This window comes from Protomyctophum bolini, assembly GCF_963924005.1.
Source record: "Protomyctophum bolini genome assembly, chromosome: 9".
Lineage (NCBI taxonomy): Eukaryota > Metazoa > Chordata > Actinopteri > Myctophiformes > Myctophidae > Protomyctophum > Protomyctophum bolini.
In genome coordinates, this window is record NC_137870.1 from 12,834,437 (window position 1) to 12,861,397 (window position 26,961).

The 26,961-nt window shown below is 45.0% G+C and overlaps 2 protein-coding genes across 2 annotated transcripts in view; one reads left to right on the forward strand and one right to left on the reverse strand.

The window, feature by feature from the left end:
* Nucleotides 1-497: 497 nt before the first annotated feature.
* On the forward strand, nt 498-14,037 carry daw1 (dynein assembly factor with WDR repeat domains 1; the record flags this gene model as incomplete). Its single annotated transcript, XM_080773068.1, has 13 exons — nt 498-599; nt 897-969; nt 1,859-2,003; nt 3,332-3,390; nt 4,397-4,519; nt 4,645-4,744; nt 5,497-5,604; nt 6,404-6,510; nt 7,104-7,206; nt 8,200-8,314; nt 8,758-8,834; nt 13,601-13,763; nt 14,003-14,037. The coding sequence occupies exons 1-13, from the start codon at nt 560-562 to the stop codon at nt 14,035-14,037; spliced, it is 1,248 nt and encodes a 415-aa protein (XP_080629194.1). The 5' UTR covers nt 498-559.
* A 2,960-nt stretch (nt 14,038-16,997) lies between these two features.
* The window catches only part of sphkap (SPHK1 interactor, AKAP domain containing), a gene marked incomplete at its 3' end in the record, with an annotated part of 45,455 nt that continues 35,491 nt past the window's right edge, over nt 16,998-26,961 (reverse strand). The window contains exons 8-12 of the mRNA XM_080772168.1: nt 23,483-26,939; nt 20,543-20,629; nt 19,943-19,989; nt 18,638-18,828; nt 16,998-17,150 (exon numbers count right to left, since the gene is read on the reverse strand). Coding sequence (XP_080628294.1) covers nt 16,998-17,150; nt 18,638-18,828; nt 19,943-19,989; nt 20,543-20,629; nt 23,483-26,939 — 3,935 coding nt within the window. The remainder of the gene's footprint in view (nt 17,151-18,637; nt 18,829-19,942; nt 19,990-20,542; nt 20,630-23,482; nt 26,940-26,961) is intronic.

A 26,961-nucleotide genomic window follows, 5' to 3' on the forward strand; every position in this document is an offset into this window, starting at 1 on the left:
AATTATATCACGTGGCATATGTCAACAACAGCCAGCATATTGTGTGACTGCAGTAGCCAGTAGCAGATGTATTTGGTCGATTTTGACACTTTCAATCCACGATCGTGTTCATTAACTTCATTTCCCTGAAAAGTGCGTGCGTGCGTGCGGACGCACGCACTTTTCGCACACACACACACACACACACACACACACACACACACACACACACACACACACACACACACACACTCACACAAGCAATCATCAATCAAAACCAATATGAATTGTTTTAACTGTTATTATTTATAGGCCTACCATAGAATCCATTATCTTCAGACACATGTAGTGTCTGCTGAAGGACACTAGATGGCGTCCAAACAGCAGCAGATGGACGCGATGGTTCACAATTTACTTTAGTGCAACGTCGGTGCGCAGGCGTGCCAAGTCTTCTATTGTTGTTGTCAGAGCAACTATGTTGACGGAAATAGTTAAGTCTACACTAACCCCGCGTCACCTATAACTATAGGGTTGCTTTACAATTCTACAGTAAAGCAAGCAATAAGCATACCACAGCAAGATGAAACTCCGACGATTCCTTCTTAGATATTATCCACCAGGTAATATACACTATTCATTATCTTTGATACATTGGTTTGTTTTCTGCTGGCTGCTTTGATTGATTGATTGAAAATGTTATTTAGTATGCAGAATGCATGGCTACATTTCAAACGAAAGCACAAGAGTCAAGACCTGTTTACATCAGGGTCCTCCATTTTCAATTAATCAAGACGTATAGCCTACAAATACACTTCTATGCCTACTATAAAGGTGCACTTGCAGTGCACCATCCCGACCGACTGCATTTGTTATCTTTCTGCTAATGTTTGATGCCACATTTGTATTTGGGTTTTCAGGTATCATCCTGGAATATGAGAAACGAGGGGAACTGAGAACAAAATCAATTGACCTTTTGGATTTGTCTCCAGAGTAAGTGTGGTTATGCTGTTTGATCTTTCCAAATTATATGTGCTCTGGCCAAGTTTTCATGTTGCCTAAATGACTCTTATTTCCGAATTAAGGAAATATCATTAAAGACTGACAACTGAGCAGTTTACATCTTTATTGTTTCTTTTAATGTTTTATTATTGCGACCATAGGTTGCATTAACTATGAAAACCAGTTGGTCAGCACTCGCTCAGCAGTCACCCAGGCGGATGCGTGCACGCAACCTTGAGGTCACTTCTCGCCCTCAGGGCGTCTTACTGGTTGTATTTTGTATACACCTTGTCATTCAGTAACTCATTATCTACAATTTAGGCATTTAGCAGACGCTCTTAATCCAGAGCGATTTACAGTAAGCAAGAACAACACATGTGGTTGGTAATACATAAAAATAGTCATCAAGAATCATAAGCAAGCTAAGAACCTAACATCTGTCTAACAGTAGAATATAATGTACAGTGAAACTATGCGTATACACTATAGAGTGGTATGTCTATTGTCTACATAAAGTGCTATCAAAATGACATCATTTTAGTCTTTGTATACACCTGTAAGGTTGTCGAGGCTAGGGCAAGTGCTACGGCAAGTGCTACATTATGCAGGCTTTAGTTTACACTCATATTGTTTTAGTCTAGTAATATATTGTTGTAATGTGCTTTCTCCATGTCTACTGGGTTGGTTGCTGATCTATCCAATAACATACAGAATTCCAGTGAAGTTATAAAGCTTCTGTAAATAAATAAATTAAAATCTTCAAGATGATATACTGTATATACACACACACACACACACACACACACACACACACACACACACACACACACACACTGTAGGCTATGTATAACCCTGACCTGTCTCCCATCATGCCATACAGGACAGACCCAGAACAGTTGGTGGCAGAGATCCAGATCTCGGAACCTCTGATCACAGAATCCCGGGTGGAGCAGGTCAAACAACTGATCCTCAGACTGCAGCAGAAACAGGCCCAGCAGGAACACCACCCTTTCTACCTCTTCAAGGTCAGAGAAACACACACACACACACACACACACACACACACACACACACACACACACACACACACACACACACACACACACTATTCTATTTTACTACATACTATTTTGATTGGCAACAACAAGTATAACTCTGAGTTTGAGTACTGCAGAACTACATGTATTACTTCAAAGGGACACTAGAGAGCAGCATTGAGCAAGGTTGTGTGTGTGTGTGTGTGTGTGTGTGTGTGTGTGTGTGTGTGTGTGTGTGTGTGTGTGTGTGTGTGTGTGTGTGTGTGTGTGTGTGTGTGTGTGTGTGTGTGTGTGTGTGTGTGTGTGTGTGTGTGTGTGTGTGTGTGTGTGTGTGTGTGTGTGTGTGTGTGTGTGTGTGTGTGTGTGTGTGTGTGTGTGTGTGTGTGTGTGTGTGTGTGTGTGTGTGTGTGTGTGTGTGTGTGTGTGTGTGTGTGTGTGTGTGTGTGTGTGTGTGTGTGTGTGTGTGTGTGTGTGTGTGTGTGTGTGTGTGTGTGTGTGTGTGTGTGTGTGTGTGTGTGTGTGTGTGTGTGTGTGTGTGTGTGTGTGTGTGTGTGTGTGTGTGTGTGTGTGTGTGTGTGTGTGTGTGTGTGACCTTACCTGCACATCAAGTTAATTAGTCCAGTAAATAAAGTAAAATAATCCTCTCAGGTTGGACAACATTGGATTATTTTGACAGGACATTAGGTCTACTAGCCAGGATAAAAAAATCTACCCTAATCTGCTCACTGCTAATACCCTAAATTTGCCCTAATCCAAGATGGCCCTATTGATAACCTATTTATTTATATAAGGCAATATTTTCCAAATTTCATTATGCTTTAAATAGCATGTGAATCCATTCCAATCATTCATCAGCTATGGCCGTTTTTAATGTTTTTTGTGCAAAACTAATGCTTGGAATGGATTCAGAATCATGAAAACCCCCTAGTTTGACATGTCACATGATACTTAAAGCATAATGAAATTTAGGTTGTCAATGGTGGCATCTTGGATTAAGGCAAATTTAGGGTATTGCAGTGAGCAGATTAGGGTAGATTTTTTTATCCTGGCTAGTAGACCTAAGGTCCTGTCAGAATGGTGAGACACAAAATAATCCAATTTTGTCCCAACCTCTGCCATTTAAATTAAATGGCAGAGGTTGGACAAAATTAAATGATTTAATTATTGGACAAAATGGATATATTGGACGTTGGTTGCATTTCAGTATCACATATTTTAGATTGTACAAAGATTGTGTCATATGATATTTGTATTTAATTGATACAGTCGCGGTTGACATTTTCTAATATTCCTTCTCTGGTCTGGTTTTATTTCAGGTACTGCAGACACACTTATTGCCGCTGACAAATGTTGCCTTCAACAAATCAGGTTCGAGGTACGTTCGTCTGAAACACACAGAGAGCCAGTGGTGGGAAACAAAAGTACTCAATTTGTTATCAATACTGCAATGTAGAATTAAAATACTCTGTTTCAAGTAAATGGCCGGAATTCAAAATGTTATCAGTAAAAGTACAAAAGTATTGGTATCAAAATGTACTTAAAGTGCCAAAAGTAGAAAGTACTCATTATACAGAATGTCCCATTTTGCAAGTTTTCAAAAATGTGTACAAATATTGTGAAAAAAGCAGATGTATAAATGTATAAATATATAGGGCTGAACAAGTGGGTAATGTATCTTTTGTGATAATAATCAAGATCTACAAAGTAACTATATTAACTAAACTAAACAAACTACAATATTTGAAAAAACTACAATATTTGGATCCGAGATGTAGTGGAGTAGAAGTAAAAGTATTGTAAATTGGAATGACTCAAGTATTAAGTAAAATAACACCCATGTGAAGTCCGGGGCGCTCTTATCATCGTATACATCATCATGACGTAACATGCTGCTTTGCTCAGACACAATATGACGAACATTCTCCATTCATTGTCATTGGGAATTTAACAAAAATACAGATTTGCTCGTCTACAAATGACGTGAATTCTCCATTTATTGTCATTGGGAATTTAACAAAAATACTGATTCGCTCGTCTACATATGACATACATTCTCCATTCATTGTCATGGCATTTAATGTTTGTGTTAGGACAAAGATACCGATTTACTCAGACACATATACAGTATGACTATGACGTAAATTCTCCATTCATTGTCAATGGCATTTAATGTTTGTGTTAGGACATAAATCTACACTATAGCGCCCCTCAAAAATGGTACTGAAGTACAGTACTTAAGTAAATGTACTTTCAGAAACCCCCAGAAAAGTCTATATTGCAGAAACCCCCAGGCATTTGTATTATGCTGGGGAGGTAAACAGTAACCTCCATCCTTCTACTCGTCTCTCTCTCTCTCTCTCTCTCTCTCTCTCTCGTTGTAGTTTCATAACTGGGAGCTATGACCGGACATGCAGGATGTGGGACACGGCATCGGGCAAAGAACTGCACGTTCTGGAGGGTCACAGGAATGTGGTCTACGCCATTTCATTCAACAACCCCTATGGGTAGAGAGATATTATATCACTTACCTTTTGTGCTGTTGTTTGGTTGTTTGAAAGGGCTTTTTTGTCTCCTTTCAAAGATATGTGCAGTCATTTTCATTATGTCACTTTTCTCGAAACTCACTCAGAGACAAGATTGCCACGGGTTCTTTCGACAAGACCTGCAAACTGTGGAGTGCAGAGACCGGGAAATGTTATCATACGTTCCGAGGACACACCGCAGAGATAGTAAGTAGCCTAATTGGTAACAGAGCGCACAACATTAACAGTATCAGCATTCATTTGGAAGAGAATGAATCATAATTCATAAGTATGCCTCTGGGCAAGCCCTGGTTGATTTTGTGACAAATAGTACCTAACTGTAGTGTTGAGAACCACCCCAAAAAGGCCTCTGTCCGGGCTCTGGACAGGGCACCTGCCCAGGGTCCATGTATGGAGCTGGCCAGTTCTGACATCATTCTGACGTCTGCATTGATTCCATATTTGGGCATGTCTGACAAAGAACTCCATAAATGGGCATAAAAGGGCCACAGACATAATATCTGGGTGGGGCATTCATTTCCAACTTGCATCGTTCCAAGTAGGCCAGTGCCTAACGGGCACCGCTGTAGAGGCCCCAGTATATAATGAATATATATTCCATTAATGAGTTGTCCTTACTGCTGAAACAAGTATTTCATTGTATTGCAGTGACTCGTGACTCGAGTGGACTCGGTGGGGGGAGAGACCCAAGTCCCGTGGTCCGAGACAAGTCCAAGTCAAATTAAGGACGAGACCAAGACGAGTAAATTAAAAGGTGTGCTCGAGTCCGGAACTCGAGACGAGTCAAGTAGGACTCGAGTACTACAACACTACCTAACTGAGCTGTGTGTGTGTGTGTGTGTGTGTGTGTGTGTGTGTGTGTGTGTGTGTGTCACTGTGTGTGTGTGTGTGTGTGTGTGTGTGTGTGTGTGTGTGTGTGTGTGTGTGTGTGCTGTTAGGTGTGCCTGGCATTCAACCCTCAGAGCACCTTGGTGGCGACTGGCAGCATGGACACCACTGCCAAACTGTGGGACGTAGAGACCGGCAAAGAGGTGGCCACTCTGTCGGTGAGCACGTTCCAGCCAGGTCTTAATGGGTTAACCAACAGGTTGTCATATTGACAATGAATCTATTTATCCAAGTGGCCACACAAAAGAATGGAAAGCAACAGACTAACATGAAGACTACCACATTAACAGTGTCAGAAGAACCATTAACAGCAGCGTTTTTGTATAGCACTGCTGTAGGTGCTCCTGCATGTAGTCCAGTGATTATTAATTAATGAGCTGCCTCCGGCCTCATCTGCTTCCCAATCCACTCTGACTTCTCATCCCTGCGATTATCTGATGGGAATTAAATGCATATCTAACACGTTAATGCGGTGATCGTATAGCTATTCCGAGGGGAACGGGCGGCTATCTTTGAAGTGGCGACTGCACAAGGAAACAGCCGGGGATGGCTAACTATACGGGAGGCTCCAGAGAGAGAGATATGGGGCTAGAAAGTCAGCGCTTCAATTACTTGCAGCATACCCTGCTTAGGTCCTAAGCCTTAGGAGACACTCTACACAACAATACCGTCAAATGAAAAAATGCTGAATTGTGTGCTGATTCTGTGAAGGGATTTGTACTATAGAGAAGGGGGATATATATAGGAGAGATGATTACTGTCAAATGAAGTGGGCATTATCGTCAGATCTCTTCTCTTCTCATGTTCTTCTCCACCTTCTCTCTTAAATCCCCCATATGCTGTCTTTCACTCTTTCACTGTCTGTCTGTGTGTGTGTGTCTCTCTCTCTCTCTCTCTCTCTCTCTCTCTCTCTCTCTCTCTCTCTCTCTCTCTCTCTCTCTCTCTCTCTCTCTCCAGGGTCACACTGCAGAGGTCATCGCCCTGTCTTTTAACACAGTGGGTGACCAGCTGGTGACCGGCTCCTTTGACCATACCGTTTCTCTATGGCATGTCGCCTCAGGGAGGTCAGACATCACCTTCACTTCACCACACTGTGTGTGTGTGTGTGTGTGTGTGTGTGTGTGTGTGTGTGTGTGTGTGTGCATGCGTGTGAGAGTGTGCGCGAGAGTGTGTAAAATAATATGGTCCCCACTCCTTTGGAGCATGTCTTTGTCACATAGACCAGGGCTGTGATTCTGCGTGTGTGTGTGTGTGTGTGTGTGTGTGTGTGTGTGTGTGTGTGTGTGTGCGTGCGCGCATCTTTTGTGTGTTTGGCGACACGAACCTTAGCAGTGCTGTTGTTCTGAGTGACTGGGTGAGCATGCCATGATAGACGAGCTTTCTGCAAAATAGGCGAACAATTGGGCGACAATAGCCAGTCTAAGTCGTCGTGTTGCCAGCTTGTAAATCAAAGTGTGTGTGTGTGTGTGTGTGTGTGTGTGTGTGTGTGTGTGTGTGTGTGTGTGTGTGTGTGTGTGTGTGTGTGTGTGTGTGTGTGTGTGTGTGTGTGTGTGTGTGTGTGTGTGTGTGTGTGTGTGTGTGTGTGTGTGTGTGTGTGTGTGTGTGTGTGTGTGTGTGTGTGTGTGTGTGTGTGTGTGTGTGTGTGTGTGCGTCTCAGATGTGTTCACACCCTGATCGGCCACAGGGGGGAGATCACCAACGTCCAGTGGAACTGGGACTGTTCCCTCATCGTCAGCGGCTCCATGGATAAAACCTGCAAGGTGACCTCTTTCAAAAATATAAAAAATAGCAGATCTACAAGCATACAACACGTCACGAATTGACGTGGTGTAAGCTTGTACAGTAGATCTGCTATTTCCACTATTTGGAAAGGAAATAAAATATTAAATGTGTCAGTGATTTCTTTGTACATTTAAATTATTAATTATTTGTCTCATCTAATCAATTTGTGATTAGGAAGCCTAAAAGGCCAAATAGAAATACAAACTTCAATTTGTAATCGTGGTGGCAGCCCTAGCTCTCATCCCCTTCCTCTGAAAATAGCGCTTCACTAACCACTTGCTGTCCCACTTGGGATATGTCTTGCAAATAGCAAATCTACAACTAAGCTCCGCAACGCGTCGGATGACAAAGTATAAAAACAGGCTTAAGAAGCTATGGATCTGCCACTCTAAAGTATTTTTAAGCTCCCACAAACAACAATGTTTATTGCCAAGCATTATTGCTTGCCAAAAGCATTACTAGCGGCCTGCTGGCCGGCAGCATTAGTCTAGTTGTGAATATTCAGGAATACCGCTCCCAGTTCAGTTGTTGCTCATCCAGAAGAATTTCAATGACAGAAAACACGCCTCAAATCCTCATTGTGATTATGCAGAGATGTGTCATGTTCACAAGCAATAATTATTCATGTCTCTGGCTCTGCGTGTCCCTAGGCTAGGTTAGCAGGTAAATTACAGACTGACACAGCTAACGGGTACATGCTGGCGTGTTCGCTGTGTCTGTCTGATTTTCTTGCTGTGTGGCGTAGCACCTGCCCTAAGCCTTGACGACCTTGCAGGCGTATACAAAGGTGAAATTATGTGATAGCATATTATGTAGACATACTGTAGCACACATTGTGTGTATACTCATAGTTTCATTGTACAGATATTCTACTGTTAGACAGATATTTGGTGACTATGACTATTTATATATCTATTTGATGTATTACCTGTTATTCTGGCTTACTGTAAGTCGCTCTGTGTTCTGTATAGGTGTGGGAAGCCACATATGGGAAGTGTGTGGCCACCCTGTCTGGACATGAAGGAGAGGTGTTGGACGTCTGCTTTGACTACACTGGTCAGCTCATAGCGACAGCCTCGGCTGATGGTGAGACCACACTAAACACTACACTGGTCAGCTCAACACTAAACAGTTGTACAATAACAATATATATATGCTCCAAGATCCTTGAAATGAGGACATTGTATTGTCACTGTCGCGGAGAAACCCTGTAATGTCCAAAACCATTCCTTTTTGAGTTGTGCATCCATGCAGGGACAGCTATGTCTGTTTAGACTCTAAACAGTCATACTCAAGTACAATTTCAAGCTCACAATCTTGTGAGCTTGTCGATCGGCTATTTTCAAAAGATTTTGTGCACATTTTGAACTTGTGAAATGGGATTTTCTGAAATATGAGTACTTTTACTTTTAGTACTTTAAGTACATTTTGATGCCGATACTGTACTGTACTTTTACTTGGGTACATTTTGAATACTCTTTTCCATCACATGGTACATTATTACATATATAATGTCTGTCTGTCTGCAGGTACGGCGCGGATCTACAGCGCAGCAACATATCAGTGTCTAGCGAAGCTGGAGGGCCACGAGGGAGAGATCTCCAAGGTCAGTGCACTAGTGACTAGTCCATTTAGACCTGAGGACGCATCTGTGCCACCTTATAGTTTGGAACCACTTTAACCATTATGTTAAACTTCGGCTGTTGAAAAATAGCAGATCTACAAGCTCGTAGCGTGAGTGCCACGCTACGAGCTTGTAAATCTGCTATTTTTGAAAGATCGTGAAAATGTGGGGCAAATCTTTGAATCTATGTGCTTTCACAGCAAACGGTTTTAACTCATCTCTGCTTCTGGGGGGTCCCTGGAACTACATATTTTCAGATGGGGGTCGGTGGCCAAATACAGATAATTCTGTGGGTCGTTGACATGAAATAGAAACATAGGTTTTTCAGAAAACTGTCAGGATTTAGAAGACATTTTCTAGAATCTGGTCTCAGGTCTTAATTGGCTAGAGCCCAAACTGTCTTCTCTATCCGCCCATGTCTGGCAGAATGGTTATTTTCATGTCGTCACGGTGAAAAAGCATAACGCACGGTGACAGGCAGTCGCTGCGAGGCCAGAGGAGAGAAGTGAGCTCTGTGACTCAAAGGTATATAGCCAATTAGCCAGCCAGTTTGGGGAGCATGTCATTGTCACCTCCCTGTGCTGCTTGGTTGAGCCGTGGAGCACGGCCCTTAATCCCCAAAGCACCAGAGGTTTGAAAGGTCGCCACCGTTCAAAATGGTGACTGCACCGAGGCTCTCGACTGTGAGTATTAGGGGGTGTGCCAATATATCCATATCACAGTATATCGCGATACTTCCTCCTGTGATATATATATAGTATCGTCCTCCCAATATCGTGATATTGATTAGTTAGTACTAGTATTCGTAGGCTACCCATTATTGTGGACACAAAAAACCTTGTAAGATTTTGGAATAAATACATACCGGTAATTCCACATTTTTGCCTTTTATGGTTATTTCTTTTACATTTTCAGCTACAGATATTGTGATATATCGTTGATGAAATCTCTTGCAATATATTGAATATCGCAATATATCGAATATGGTGATATTATCATTACCGACATACCCACATCGTATTACATAGTGAGTATGGCCCTCATTTATCAATCGAGTGTAAAATCTGCCACAGATTCGAGTGCAGGTTTCGTAGTACACCCACGTCGCCACGGCATTTATAAAGTGATCGCAAACAGCTGATCCTTCCTTAATTTCGTTCTGACGTTAATAAATGTGACGGCTGAAATCTATCTGGCACGCCCTATGAAATCAAGCCTCGCCCTCGTTTTTGCGACCTGAAAACGGCAATACGTTTCCTGAAACCATGGTTACATGGACTTGCTGCCCCAGCTCTCTCATACACACACAGACGCACGCACGCACACGCAACTTGCAACTTGTTGTATCTTAAATAAATAAACCTGCATGAATTAAATAAAGTTGTAGGTCTGTTTCTTCTCTCGCTTCGCTTCCCCCTTGCTGCCCGCCTCACCCCCCCCCCCCGCACGCACGCTGACGCACATATCGCAATTTGCAAGCAACTGTCACTGTATGTTGTTAGTTGTACAGTTATATTAAATTATTAAAGTATTTTTAATTTAATATACAACAAGATCTATTAGTGAACGAAAACCTGAACCTGTGAACCATGAATTAAATAACAAATAGGCGCGCGCGCGCGCACACACACACACACACACACACACACGCTGCTGTTTTGCATAGGTGCTGCTCCTCGATCCTGATCCTGTCCTGTCTGCCTGTCTGTCTGTCCGTGACACCGTGATCAACTGACCATGCACGTTCGACAGTCTATTTAGATTGCCTCACAGTCGCTATAGTCGCTGCAGTGGATAGGCTGTCAACTCAACTCAACTGTCAATATATGAATGTGCAGCTAAAACCGTAGCCCATGTGGCTGGCACTGGAGGAGTGGTGGTGGTGGGCTGGCTGGGTAGCCTACATCTCCGATGCGGTTCCCACTTGCGCTGGCGGTACATTTGGCATTCGAGCGACGCGTCGGGTTTATTAAACGAGGAGGAGATTGCACATGTAACTCCAGAAAGACATCGGCCTACTGTAGATTAGGCTACAGTATATAGGCTACCCATGCATGTTGGGACTCTCCGCAGCTGCAGGCAGCACTGCACGTAGGCTATACTTTCCAACGTCATGGAAATATTCCAGCACAGACAGCCCAAATCCTCGCATGTATGCGCTCATGCAAAACACTGTTTAAATGGCTTAAATCAAGTGCGATTTTAATTGTAAAGTTGGAAAGCTCCTATAAATTTAATATGACACAAAGACACATCTTGTAGGTCCATTCCTTTTTTCTTTTTCTTTTTTTACATGTAGCCCATATACATACAGTTTTATATTAACATTTTAGGAGTGAATACATATGTTTCGATGCCTTTGGCAGCCTCTCAGCTGGTCAAACAATGCTGCTCCGCCGTTCTGCGGAGAAAAACATGCGTACGCCAGCTGAGGAGCAAACGTGGATTTTCAACGTTGTCACGTTCAATTTCAAGCTTTGGCGGAAATGGTAAATGTCAAAAATGTCGGTAATTTCGGCGTGCACCCATATTTTGGCGTACGCACGGTTGATAAATGAGGGCCTATGTGTTGTTGTGTATGCCAGCGTGCGTATACTTCAGGCTCCGGCGCAGAGCAGGGTTTGTGTGTGACGATGAACCAGGATGAAGGCCGTTCACGGCCGAAACGTTGTGTCATATTTATGGTGTTTTGAATAAAAAGCAAACACCTTGGAGCAAACCTGTGTGCGGACTCTTTTCTCTTCACCGATGAACCAGGATTCACCTTCTGTTTACTTACTGAAACACATCAGGCAGTATAGAGTGGACGGAGGGATGATTCCATGGGATTATGAGACGCTAATCTCTTTTTAACAGGACACACTCTCAGACCCTTCCCCATCCATGTTTCTTATAGCCACGGTGGTCAACCTTTCTCTTTCATCTGCCTTTTCATCCGTTTACGGCGTAAACGGATGGTGGCGGATGGACGGGCAGAGATGAGAGCGTAAACTTTATGCTCTCGTACACTAAAGGGTACTTGTAGTGTAATCTGTCCCCTCTCGCTCCCCTAGTAACCCCCGCATGGCCTTCCTGCCACGCTCTGCTCATTACGACGAATGACATGCAGAAATCTGTCACGCCCTTGAAGGTGGAATGAATGAATATCAAACTGGCTGGCAGAAGTGATTCTGAAGACAGCACTTGAATGGATGTCATGAGAGATACATCCTGCACAGAGCCTCATGCAGCATTAATGAGCCGTGCCACTTTTCACCTGCAGTGCATCATCCACTTCTCAGGCCAACATTTCCCTCGTCGGGTAATAGGTTTGCTTTTACCCTGTCAAGGTTCAAGGTTGTGCTTTGAGTACAGGTACATAAGAGTAAAACTCATTTTGGTTTGGCTTCCTTCAGGCAATGCAGCAGCATATCCATCACACATCAAACACAGCAAAACACAGCATATAGAGTGCAAAAAACCCCTCAAACACCCGTGTTTTGTGCTAAAACACGAAGATTTATGTAAATATTTCTGCACAGTATGAGCAGGATAATATGTCTATACGGGTATAATTGTGCTACCTTAGAATTAGGGATGTCCCGATCACGTTCTTTTGCTCCATATCCGATTCCGATCATTTGAGTTTGTGTTTGAGCACAAAATGCATTTTGAGAACCCACACATTTGCCGTGTGCGGCTGTGCGCGCATGCTGTGCGGCCCCCCCACACACAATCATTCTACAGTTGTGGCCCCCGTCCTAATCTAGTTGAATACCCCTGGCCTAAATTGTACATTTTAGGCCAGCGATACCGTCATCAATTTATAAGTCAGTATTTAGTCTTTACACCTTTCTGTGCTGTGCCTCTCATTTCCTCTCCAGTGTACTTTGGCGTGTCGGTTTCCATTTCCTGTCTTGGGGGTCGCGTCTCTCGGGGGCTGCTCCACTTGTTTTCTTTTTTTAATGAAACATGCTTTTACTTTTATGAGCGTCTAGAGAGCCAGCGCAGTTTAATCACCACCGGCTTCACCTCGTCGTGTGGATAAAGAGACCACCGTGGCATGACGTCTTCTGTCTTCCTCCAACTCAATCATCTTAAGAAGCCATATCAAGCGGTCCACTTGGGAGGAAAGCTTCACTCAGGCCGGGTTCCCTCCCGGTGTCATTATCCTTCCTGCTGCTCCTGCTATTTAAAGTCGAGTGACCTTTTCAGGGATGTGGAAAGGTGTCACAGATGCGTTCACTTCCTCCCAGCCGCTCTCTTATCAATTCCATTCCGCAAAATCGGTTAAGCTCCTCGTGCTGCCTGCACTCTAAAGTCCCTTATCTATCACCGTCCCACTCACACACCTCTGTGCGCTCCTCTCTCCCGCGCCGTTCTCTATAGTCTAGAGTCCGACCAATGGTTTTCAACGCTTTTCATATCAAGGCCCAAAATTATTGGACATTTGAGCCACGGAGCACCATTCGATAAGATTTAGCCTCTCAGACCCTAATCTTATTTTTATCGTTGGATAAGATTTTGTCCACAATTCCATGCTGTATTGATGTTTGTACCATTAGGGAAGATAACAGGCAAACATCAAAAATATACATTCTTCTACATGCACTAAGAGTGTAGAGACGCTTTGTGAATTAAGTAGCCTCCATCATCCAGGTGCGGACCACCTGGAACCCCCCGCAAGGACCACTGTTGTTGGTCCCCGGACCATTGGTTGAAAACCACTATTCTAGACTCTAATTCTTGGTCTGTCTGTCTGCCTGCAGGTCTGTTTCAGCCCCCAGGGGGGCAGGGTGCTCACCGCTAGCTCAGACAGGACGGTTCGCCTGTGGGACGTTCAGTCTGGAGTCTGCCTGCAGATCCTGGAGGGTCACACAGACGAAATCTTCTCCTCTGCCTTCAACTATGAGGGCGACACCATCATCACAGGTAAAGTGATGATGCTCAGTGGTCCAGGCACCTTGGCTGTTAATCCAGTCTGGCAGATCCCGACAGCCTTTACTGCATGTCATCCCCCCATCTCTCTCCCCATTTCCTGTCAGCCTATACTGTCTGTCCCTCCATAAAAAAAAAAATTGTTGGTAATTTTGGATGAAAAGCACCCCCCCCCCATACTGTACATGTACTGCAATATGGAACCATCTGTTGTGCTTTCTACTCCTCTACAGGCAGTAAGGATAACACATGCCGGATATGGAGGTGACCACAAGTATGTGAAGAGGTTGCTCTGACGGTCTGACCAACGGGCGGCCGGGACTGGATTCATTAAATGCCCGAAAAGAAAAGACAATATTAATTTATTCCAGAGTGATTAAGAGCAGTAATCAAGGACAGCACAAGGTAATACGTTGAATGCATAGGAATAATAATCTAAGATCATGAATAGACCAAGAACCTATCATCAGTCTAACAGTCGAATATCCTAAAAACAAAGTCAATAGAGCGCCGAAGTCTTCACGTCGCTCACTCATCCCCTGATTCAAAGTGGTTCACGGAAGTTTTTCTCTATGGAGAATATGGGGTCATCTTAAAATCGTCTCATATGTAAGAATTTAACAAAAATAAACTGTGTCTGCGATATTATCGGGGAGGTGTCTCTGTATCGTATAACCCAACGACAGTCAGTCTCTCATAATTTGATAGGCTACAGTCTGTTTCTAGCGAAAATGTAACTAAATTCGGCAGCAGTAACATTAGCGTTTTCTCACAGTCAGGTGATTCTTCATACGGCCAGGATGATTTGTTTATTTTTAAAATACAGTACTTATATGAGGCGATCTAAAATCCCCCTATGGGGATTATAATACAAATTAAGTACATGAACCCGTGGACTAAGCGTCCTCTACTGATATTGACGTCAGACTTCGGTGTTCTATAGTCTGTACATTGAAACTATAAACATTATTTGTACAGATGCCAGGTCTTTGCTGACCTGGCATCTGTTTATATAACATGCTATCTATCTGCCGTTTAGGACGTCTTTATGAAATCAGAAACATTGACTGGGTTTCTCAAACATATCCTAATGTTAAAATTATCCTAGCTAACCGATGTAATTTTTATACTAATTTGTTCTCACTGCCATGTTTATTGTTGTATTATCTACTGAGCAGCAGTGGTTCCCAAACAAACCTTTTAGCCTGTGACCCAAAAGAGAGATTTGGATATTTGGCTGGGACCCAGACTAGTGAAATAGCAGATCTACAAGCTCACAACACGTTGCTTCGCACCGCGTTGTGAGCTTGTAGATCGGCTATTTTCACTACTTATTAAACATTCTTTTCTAATTTATGTAATTTCTTAGACTTTTCTTCGATTTCTTCATGAAATTACATCATTGAATTTTGTTTTGAATTCATGAAAAATTTTGAATTTTTCAGGGATGTTTTTTTTTTAATGTTTTGAAATAATAATTAAAAACAATGTAGGAAACAAAAAAGAAAGGGACCCATAAAAATGTGTCCAAAAATTTGTCCACGACCCACTGTTTGGGAACCAGTGCTTTAAAACACGTTTTTGTGTCAAATTAAAGCACCGTCTGTTGGCTCTGTAGCAGAACCGAGTTGATCTTATTGTTTTGAAGGGGTTTGGAGAGAAAGCATACTTCTCTGTGCTGTTAACATTGATGTGTTCATATTCAGTGATGAAGTGTTTGTTTCAAGGACAACAAAGGCATGAGTAACAGACTGCTTGGTGTTTCACGTCACATACATTTATTGATGTCAAAAGACAAATACATTCAGTTCTACAGTGACAGAGTTGACATTTTAATCATGTCCCCAGCCCCAACACTAATAAAACACTAGAGTACCGCTACGCAGAGAAAGATACAGACAGACCAGATTCACATAAACAAAAACAAAAAATCTTAATCTACCTCTGTCTTCCTGCTTGTGGTAAAAACTAGCCCTCCCTACTCCAAGGTGCAGCGTTTCAGAATCTACACTATGTACAGCTATCATAAAATAAACAGTTTCTTCAGTGACATTGACAACAGGATAACTTACATTACTTATACTGTTAACTCAACTTCAAGGTCACAAACGCAAATCGATGTGTCTGTTGGGCCAACATAAACAACTACAACATCATGTGGACATTACTGTTTATACTTCAAAGCAAAGTGCACTATTTGACCGGCGGCAGAAAGTGAAACGATGGCTTCCAGTGGGCTTTAACAGCCTCTTTTACACAGTAATGTAATCCCTTCACGAAAAAAAAGTAGACTTGACTTATGATCTGTACACGCTAATTTGTGCGTTCAACGTTTGAAAGAATAAAAATAGAATTTGGTTGTGAGAATCCTTATATATAATATAATATAATATAATATATGAAGCACTGTAAACAGCTGCAAACTAGAATCTCTTGAAGGCCAGTTCATTCCCACTATTAAGAATGTCCAACCTGGCTATAATTTGATGCATCTCTCTATGACCGTACGTGCATCTGAAATGGAACGTGCTAATATCGTTAAAGGGATAATTGCCCATTCACAGTCACACAATGTCCATGACTAGTGTTATTAGGGTGAGAGCAGTGAGACGTGTGCGAAGAATATGTAACCAATTAGGCTTTAATCCGCACTGGGAGTGCATGTGTTTGGACCGACGCAGACGTACTAACAGTCCTACAGTCATGAGTCCCTACCCAGAACACAAATCCTAAACCTAACTCACAGGAAACCACGGGTTAGTTTTTAGCCTGCCATGGGTTAGTTGTAACCTGTCACACATGTCGGGAGCCACAGGTTAGTTTTAACCTCGGCCACGGGTTAGTTGTAAGTTGTAACCGGCAGCACTTAGTTGTCGAACTAATGCCTGTCGGACTGTTAGTACGTCTAATAATATACACCCCGGGAGGCAAAGAGTTGATGGTTTGTAATGTAGCCGTAAAGACAGGATCGGGTACATAGCTACTGTATAGTGTATGCCTACTGCAAAATCCTGAGTATAAACTCTCAACTCTGAGAGTGTACAAATGTAACATTTATTTGTACAACATTTGGTTACATTTGCACCCTCTTAGTGTTACAAATGGATTAGTCCCTAGGCGTTTGAGTCTACGAATGGATAAATGAACGCTGAGGAGCGTTGTTCCCACAGCGTGAATGTGCGTGGTGCGGCGCGTGCATGTGTGTTGAGAGGAAGTACAGTCTATAAACTAAAGGGTTTCCAGCAGCCAGTCAAACAGGCTGGACAGAGGCCCGCCCCCCTCCTCCGCTTTCTCGCGGAGTTTGCAGAATTGAACCACAGCACCGAACAGGTCAGCAATCCTCCACGCCTTCTGGGACACCAGATGGACCACCCTCTGGAACTAATGAAAACAAACAACCAAACACACACAGTCAACAGACATATTCATTTCTGTGTGGAGTTTACATTGTCTATGCCTGTGTTGCAGGAGATGTATCTATCCGTCCTGTTATAGCGTCACCAGGAGGTTGATTTTTGCATAATTGTTTTTGTCCAAACATCAGTCAACTCAGTACACACACATCTATAGTCATGTGATCAAGACGGATCTGTCAGATTTCTCATATTCCTGATTGGCTAAAATTGTCTTTCAAGTTTTTCAAGTCATGAGTGCAGCATGTAATTGCTTTGCATGCACATTTCCACTGTTCCCAGGAAGAAATGCCAGCCTAATGTTTTCAAATCGGCTTCATGTTATGAAGCTATAACAGGCAGATTCACATTTTGCCCTATAGCTCTTATAATACAAATCTTTGATTTTTGCGTGGATTGGATCATTATGCCATACCCATTTACAGATGACAAGTTTTCCACCAGTGTTTTTTATTTTATTTTTTAAACTACTTGGCCTGGTAGAGGAGCACATCTTTCTAGTTTGTATCATTTTTGAGGGGCGCTAGCCCCTCCTATGTCCAGCTTTGAGGGTTTGTGTAAACATTGTCTTAACACAAACATTGAAGCCTGTCACAGGGCAGCCCGTGCCCTTAGACAATATCAAGGACCTTGCAAACAGACCACACAGTTAAGTCAACTTGATCAATTGACAAACAGCTGGACTGGAAGTAACGGTTTTGTATATATTGTACAAATGACATTTTTACTAATTAACACAATGGTTGAAAGAGTTTTAAATGTTTATTTGTATTTATTGACACTGAAGTTGCATTGGTACAGTATGTCTGTGCTGTCTCCCCTCTGCAGTGCTGGCACGCCTCTCTAGATTGGAGGGTGCCAAGTACTGTAGAGGAGGAGGGGTGTTTGTTCCTGTCTGTATTCTATTTGGTCTTATTTATGTTAGGTTCTCTAAATGAATTGGACCTGTGAAATATTCGAGTGTTTGTATATCTAGTATTCCTTTAATATATAGTAATGTGGAATAATTACTCATAGGCTTAGTTAGCCGTGTGGCGAGTTGACTAATGACCACTTACTTAATTAGAGGATGGTTTGCCCCACCTGTTTAAGAGCAGGATTGCTGCAGGGGAAGGCAGTTCAGTCTCACTTGAGGCTAGGTAAGAGACAGCAGGGGAGAACTGCCAGCCAGGGAAAAGCCTTACCAGTTCCTGCTTGTCTCTTGATTGTATATAGTTTTTTTGGCCAGTATTATTTTTTTTTGTACTTTGTCGCTGACTCACACAGCACTTTCAAGGTAAAATAAAAGCCTAAAAAGTACTTGTGGACCTGTCTACTCCCTGGAGCCTCCGGCCAGCATTATCACAAAGCCAAAAGTGAGGACGCAAATTGTGATTGGCCAGAATGAGATGATATATGATGATGATGTACGATGATAAGAGCGGGTGTGATTTTTGTTATCAAAAAGCAACCCACCTTGGACACTCCATTTTCTTTGGACTTTCTGAAGTAGAGGCCAGGCAATCCGAGCTCAGAAGCAGCGATCCACTGCAGAGCCACTCTCAGCTCCGAGTCCACGCACTCCGATTCCAGGTCACAGTTGACCACCAACAGCTCCCCGGCACCGCTGCTGCTTCCCCCGGTGGTCCGCACTGAGAAGCTGCCGTCTGCGGGCGACAGGTGAAGGTGACGACTCACTATTACCCATTGAGACCTGAGGACCAGATTCTACAAAATGTCTTCCAATTCCAAATCCTGACAGTTTTCTGAATAACGTATCAGTGGTGCACTAGTGCTCAAACCCTTTCATGTCAAGGACCCACATAATTATCTGCGTTTGGCCGCGGACCCCCATTTGAAAATATGTTGTTCCAGGGACCCCCCCAGAAGCAACGATTTGAGTTAAAAACACTCACTGTGAAAGAATATATATTCAAAGATTTGCACACAATTTCACGATTTCCCAAAAATAGCAGATCTGCTATTTTTCAACAGCTAAAGTTTAAAAAAAATGGTTAAAGTGGTTAAAAGCTAAGGTGACATAGATGCGTCTTATTGCTTCTAGTGTTCAGCTTATTCATACACGTATAGAGTAAATCTCATGTGCAGTGTCGTCGAGTAATGCAATACAGACTACGGTACATGTAAAACAACATCACAATACATCGGAGGATTAGGGGGAAGAGGGCATCTAAAAACAGTTACATATTGTGGGCATCTGTTTGATCACCAAGGTTCTAAAACAATTTGATTACAACACATCAAATGTTACTTCCTCTGAATCCCCCCCCCCCCCCACACACACACACACACACACACACACATGCAGCGCCAGGAGCAGAACAAAGGAATCATTTAATCATGACGTATTTAAGACGGCACAGTTTGTTTAGAGCCTGGAGTAGAAGACAATCTCAGCTCTTCAAGTAAGTCCATGTCTGGTCTCCTGCTACAGGCCCAATGTTGTATTTTTATTTATATAACTACATTTTTATCAGACGATTTTGTAATCCATTTTTTCACCCAGTGTCAATTATATAATGTAATCCTGGACTCTACACTCCCTCTGCCAACCTGGGGAGAGCAACAGACTGACCTCATGCTTCCTTCAATGCATGAGGAGTCCAAGCCGCTTCTTTTCACCTGACAGGGGGGGAGTTTCCCCGGTTGGACGTAGCGTGTGGAAGGACCAGGATTACTGCATGTTTTTTTTTTCAATCAATTTTTTCATCAATCAATGTGCTCATTAAAGCAGCACAAGAACTTCATTATGCCACTTACCAATAATCTCCTTGCTCCTTTTGAGGTGGCCTTTCTCCGTCTCCTCACTGTGGGAAACAAAGTAACATTACATCTGATGAGTGTGCCTGTCCATCACTACAAGCCAAATATTACACAAATGTAAAAAAGAATTACACCTCAATGAAGGCAAAAATGCTTCCTTCCTTCTCTGAAACAAAGGAGAAAATGTTTAACTAGTTCAATCCACGTTAGCAGCACTAGAATTGAGGTACTACATGCACACCACTAAGGATAATCCGCCGTAAGTCTTTCTAAGCATCTAATGTAAGGGAAGATGGGGAGATAGGGAGAATAGTGAGGGCAATCTGTAGTCACTCCTGTTGGGGGCTCCTCCTCACTGGCAGGTGAGCCAGTAGTAGGAGTAGGGTAACAGCAGTGACAAGCAGTGGGAGGAACATATTGGCATAAAGACTTAATAGGGAGGAAAAAGGAGTAAAAAAAGAAAAATAGAATTGATTGATAATCAGTCAGTCATCATGCTTGGTGCAACATGGTAAACACATCAATGTCTTCAATAATAAAATTATTGGTATCAGAGTCAGTCCACAGTGACAATGACAGCTTCTCTGTGACACTCACCAAATAAATGTGCTTTGGCTGCTGGGCACATCCGAAAAAGCATCCATGTCTGCCAGACCCAAACTGGATGGGCAGCTGGTCGCGTTTCTGTAAACAAACAAACAAACAAACAAATAATAGTATCATTCATATCTTGTCTGCAGACATCTGACGTGGTCCCTCACAGGAACAATAATGCCTGTTAATGAAGGTCACGTCGCTCATTAACTACTAATGAACATATAAATAGCAGCTGCATCTGTTGCTTGCCCGGTTGGACAGTGGCTGTCGGTCGGTCAGCCCCGTCCAGTGACGGCAGGGTAGGGCAGGCTGGCTGGTGGAGAGCTGAAGTGGACAGACGTGTGGCCCTTGTGTTTCACAGCATGTCAGTGATCAAGGCGGTGACAATTAACATTTGGACATGTGGCCCTTGTTTTTCACAGCATGATGGTGATCAAGGGGGTGACGAGGCAGCAAAATAAACAAGTGGATGGACATGCCACGCGGCCACAGGGAAGGGGGATCCGCAGGGCACGGTTGGATTTGCCGGTGCGATGGAGGCGGAGGCAGCGGCAATGTAGATAATGTCCTCAGTTTATTTTTGTTTATAAATGGAATGGTGCATTGATATAGCGCCTGTATCCAAGGTGCTTTATAGATAGCATTATATTCACCCATTCACACACACATTCATACAGATTCATAGATTTAACAAGGTTATGGTTTGGGACGGCTGTGGCTCAGGAGGTAGAGCAGGTCGTCCAATGATCCGAGGGTTGGCGGTTTAATATTTAATTAATATCATATTGTATATGTCCCTCAAACATATTTCTAATGGTTTTATGCCTAAATCACCACTCTGATATAACCAGTCCATGTAATTTCTTTCTGGCTTCTTTAGCAGTTTTAGCTGCAGTACCAAATGCAAATTACCAAATGCAAATTTGGAAACTGAAGACTGAAGAGGGGTAGGAATTATACAACGTAGGGTGATACAGCTGACATCACGCGTATGACCAAATCAGTTGAGATGTTCCTGAGAGAAATTTCCATAAAAAACACATAGGGGAGCGCAAAAAACACCAACAATTTCATGTTGTATAGGACCTTTAAAGTTTTTCCTTTTGTAGGGACCCAGAAAGAAAAAAGTGACTTTATAAGAAGCAGAGAATGATGCATTAAATGCTCTGAAGAACTGAAGGCTTGATATGATGAGAAGCAGTTTGAGCCAAACACACACAGCACTGCATGCTGCAGGCTCTCTAAGCCTGGTCTTTGGCTGAATTCAGGCATGGCCAGCTATATGGAGCGAGCGGGCTTTGTGGCAGTGGGCTGTCTGCCATAATGTGCAGCGCCTCAGCACTCTGGCACTGGCAGCCACAGAAACAGCACAAGCATTAGCAGCGATGGGCCAATGGGAGTGGGTTGAACGTGGGAGTTGAGCGGCAGTTGGAGCAGTATGGTTGTGGACAAGGAACAGCGATTACTGACCCCTCCTCGATCAGCTGGACAGAAGTACCGGTCGCCTCCTCCTGTGGGTTGTCTTCGGGGCCGACGCGTGACCAGCTCCCCGTGCTCTCCTCACTGCTAGCACTCATAGAGCGTTTGTCCTTCTCCTCCTCCCCTCTCGCAGCCACTGCCACTATCGGCCTGTCCCCGTCACTGGTGGGGAGAGGGCAAACCGCAAGACGGGTTGACCATCGACCAACCGGCTGCTTTTGCAACCGCTGTCTGTCTCTGATGATGATGCATGTGTCTGATGATGTGGGTCTAGCGAGCTGATGACATTCACAATTCGTTTTCTGCTTCAATGTAAAAGTCCTTTGAACTGACAGTTTCACATTTGGACCCTTTTAGAATATATAAAAAAAAAGTCATGGAATGTTAAAACGCTCTAAACTTTGTTTCTCACCAGTCACCACAGCCAAAACTCTTTTTTTCTATTTTTTATTCCAAGTTTATTCATTGTCAGTTGTAGTTTTTTGGTCCATTTTTCTTTCTCTCGAGAAGATAAACTTAATCACTAATCACTTAAGTCAATGACCGAGGGCTGTCATCTTCTTGAATTCCATTGGGAAATAAGGTTTTTATTGACTTGGCAAGTCAATCAGTTGCACTTGCAGTCATACACAGGGGAGGGGAGTCAGGGACACAGCAAGATGCACTCCATCTCTGATTACATTTATTGTCAATTGAAAAGTTGCTCACCCAGTGATTCTTCTCCTTTCAGTCTCAAATTGCCATTGAAGCTTTCAGTAAAATATGTGTTGCAATTATTGAATTGTCCACATCGCACTTCGCAAATCCTGACCTGCACTGCTAGATATTGGCATTTCTTTCCCTTATATCATTAGTACGGGCTTCATTACCTCATAGAATGTGCAGAATTGGCAGAATGTGCAGCTCTTCAGGGAGTGTGCACTGAGAGACCACATGGGATATGTTCAGACTGGGCCGAGGATATGGTCAGATTCCCGGCCTATCCAGAAAGGAATCCAATCAAATCAGGGGGGAAAAATGCCCACATGCAAATTTGAACCTGAGGGCGCTTGGTGATATGAATAAAATCTAAATATTTTTGACCAATTAATAATGATATGGTGATGATAATATCGTATTATCACCCATGTGGATCAAGATGAGTTCAATCACTAGTACGGACTGGATAACAGCATCCTGCATAGAGGGTCATCACTCAGTCAACAGCCTGGCCAAGGTTCTATCAAACACCACACAACACTAAAATAGATTACTTTTTCCTTTGTGAATAGATTCTCTGTGTTCCTTCCTTCCTGCTGCTTTGTGATCAGAAAAACATATAGGCTAGCGTTGCTACACGCAAACAATCTTCTATTGCTGAGAACACTAAAGAAACCTTAAAAATAACTAATACAATAAATTTCAATGCTAACACACACACACACACACACACACACACACACACACACACAGTGGGCTTACCTGCCGGCTGCTTTATCTCCACACATTGGAGCTGACGCGTTTGGAGTCATGTCCCGAGGGAGACCTTGTGCCCTGGTAGGGACCGCGATGGTTTCCTCAACCCTTTGATCTGTCTCAATATGGATTAGAGGGACATCTCTTGAACCCCTCGTGGGGCGTGGTGCAGCACTGTCATTGATCCTAGCAACCTTGGCTCCGGTCACAGCCTGTTCTTGGCTAACCTTGCTCTGACTACAACTCGGTCTCGACTGTTTGAACCCTCTCCTCCTTTCTCCTACGGGCGCGTATGGCCTCGGCTGCCATCCTACGGCACTGCACCCTGCCCCCCCGTCCTGCTGCTGACTCCCCAGGGCAGACTTTCCGGTCTCTACGATGTCGGCTGCCAGGCGGTTTGCAAACTGCTGGACGTGAGGCTGGTAGGAGTCTCCCGCTGCCTCCAGCTCGATGCTGTCCTCTGGGTCGGCGATTATCTTGTTTTTCCTCATCAAGGACTCGATGGAGCTAGACCACGTTTCGTGGATCAACATGTCGGTGATCTGGTCAGAGTGTCCTCTTTGGTACAGGCAAGAGTCCGACTTGTACAGGCCCGCACCCGACACAGAGATGTTCGGGTAGATGTTGAGTGTGTCTCCGTGCACGTTGCGCGCAAACCCGTCGAACGAGTTGGCTTTGATGGGCGAGTTGACCGTCAACCGCGAGTCCGAGGAGCGGCGGTCCGGGACGGAGGACTGCCGGATACAAAAGGCTGTTCTGGGAGAAGGGGGGAGGAGACTGTTGCTCCATTCTCTAGTCTTGGCCACGCCAAACTCTCTGTTCTCCTTGTCCATGTCGCGGAGCATGAACCTGTAGAACTCCTCCGAGATGCTCTCTGTGCTGGACTGCTTCGACAGGCAGGAGTTTGTCCTGACGTTGAGGTGGCCGTTCTTCTTGGCCGCGGCCTGCTGCACCGCCGCAGCCAGGATGTTGCTGGCGTTCTTCCCCGCGTAGTAGTCGAGCAGGAGGTCGAAGCCCCGTCCCTCCGTTTCCATCTGGTTCACCATGAAGTGCGAGAACTCGTCCGTGATGCTCTCACAGCTGGACTGCTTGGAGATGGAGCTTCCCCGGCTCAGGTTCTGACCCAGCCGATTGCCGGGCCCTAAAGTGTTGGGCGTGCCCGAAGGGTCGTGTTCTTCCGGAATGCTCTCGTAGCTCGCGGGCTTGCCTCGGCTCCATCGCTCGCACTGTAGCCTGCTCCGAGGCTGTCCGGGTTTGGTGGTGTCCACCACGTTGAGTTCGGGACAGTTCATGATCCTGGCCGTGACCTCAGAGGCGAACAGGGCAAAGGGATCCTGTGGCTCGTCCGGGTTGACCGTCTCGTCGACCACGCGGTTCACCAGGCGCTCCATCAGCTCCGGCTGCTCCTCCGTTTTCCTCTTGATCTCGCTGAGGCGAGGGGCACGGTGCTTCTTGGAGGCCGTGCTGCCGTTCTGGCCCTCCTTCCTCCTGAGCGCAGATCGGCAGGTGGGCAGGAGGCAGGCCTCGGGTCCGTCGGAAGACCCTTTTAGGGCACAGAACCACGGCTGCTTCCCGGTGGAGTTCTCCAGGCAGATTGCGGCCAGTTCAGTGGCCATGGACACCACTGTTGTGGCCAGGTCGTCGGCGAAGCAATTAACGGGTGTCTTGGTCTCCGAGTCCATCCTGAAAGACAGCAGAGAGCTGCAGGAGTTGAGGGAGGACTGTGGCGTCAGGGACGACTGTCTGCTGTCACTGGACGTCCCAAAGCGGCCTCTTCTTGAGAGCGAGATCTCACTCAGAGGTTCTCGAGTAACCCCTTTCCCCTGCTGGCTCTGATGTTGATCAGAACAGTCCTTAGCAGATGATGACATTAGCTTTGTTTGGCCCTGTTTGAAGATCTGCTGTTGCTCTTTGTTATGTGCAACACTGGAAGAGCTACAGGCATCATGTCTTTTCTCCACCAGCATATAATTCTCCTCCTTCATTCCAAGGGCCATGGTGAGCTTACCTGTGCTGTGGTGCATGCTACTCTGGCTCTCACTATTATTAGGCGGGCTATAGCCAACCAAGTGTGATTGACTGATTGTTTCCCTTCCCACCTTAGACATAGTTGTCTCTCTCATACAAATGTTGCCCTCTTGTGTGTCAACTGACCCTCGATTGCATCTGGAAACGTCTGTGATTTTTCTCTGTGTCAGGCAAAGGATGTCAAAGAGCAAATTGTTCACGCTATCCTGGAGGAAGCCGTCTATATTGGGAACGTCTTTTCCTGGTCCTTCAAGTTCTTTTTTCTTCTTTGCCTTCTCCAGAGCGTGCTTAAAAAGGCTGTCTGCTACTTCGCTGATGAAATCATCCACCTCAGTTTCATCCACGTAGGACTTCTTGGGGCATGTGATGCCGTCCACTATCCTGTTGTGGGTGGCCTCCAGTAGGTGAGCCACACTCTTGTAGCCCTGCGGCTGTGCCAGCACCTTGGCAGCCTGTCTGTGGAGGACCTCGGCGATGTTGGCGCGGAAGGCCTCGACGCCGGTGCCCTCGGCCACGCTGCAGTGGAGGGTGAAGGCCGCCGAGGCCTCGGCCGCGGACATCAGCCCCCGAGATGCCGTGTAGACCTCGGACGACGACTCGCCGTCCGAGTCAGCGCTGTCGGCGCTGCCCGTCTTCTCCTCGGCCAGGTCCACCGCAGCCACGACGGCCCCCGCCACCTGCGCCATGCCGCTCATGGCCGAGGAGAAGGAGTACTCGCCATTGTCCTCTGGGTCCTCTTCTTCGGGATCTTCCTCCTCCGATGCAGACTCTGTCATGATCTGCTCCGTCACCTGTGGGTTGGTGACGGTGCCGATGACGTTGGCAGCGCAGGCGAGGGCCACCTCCACGGGTTTGGAGTTCTGTCCTTCTCTTTGACAACAACAGTGGTTGTGTGGCGGAGGCTGTGATCTGGCTTCAGGTCCCTCTCTGTCTGTGGTAGAAACATCTTGCTCTGCGGCAGGTACCTGCTGGGAGGTCTGGGGGGTGTCCGGCCACTCCGCGGCCCCCTCGCCATTGTCCGGGCTCTGAACTATAACGATCTTAGGGAGATCAAAGGACAGTGTGCGCTGCTTCGAAGTAGTCTCCGAAGTCTGCGGGATGCCGTTGTTGGAGGCTGAGGTTGGGCGACTGGAGAGGGAAACGCTGACGGCAGCCTCGGAGACGAAGGAGGTCTCGTCCCGAGACAGGCGGATGAAGGCATCTTGCAGCACGGACTCGGCCAGGTTGGTGGCGTAGTGGCCCGCCGACTCCCTGACGTGGACGCTGCTGGCCCTCGGAGAGCCCCGCCTCTTAGAGGCGGTGGTGCTCGATGCAGTCACCTCGCTGTCCCGATGCTCGCCCAGCCGTCCCATCTGATGAGGCCTGGGTATGATGCAGTGATGATGCTGAGCCGTCTCCGACAGCCTGTCTGCTGCATCGTCGCCTCTCTCTGGCTCTGTGGAGAACGAGAAAACAAG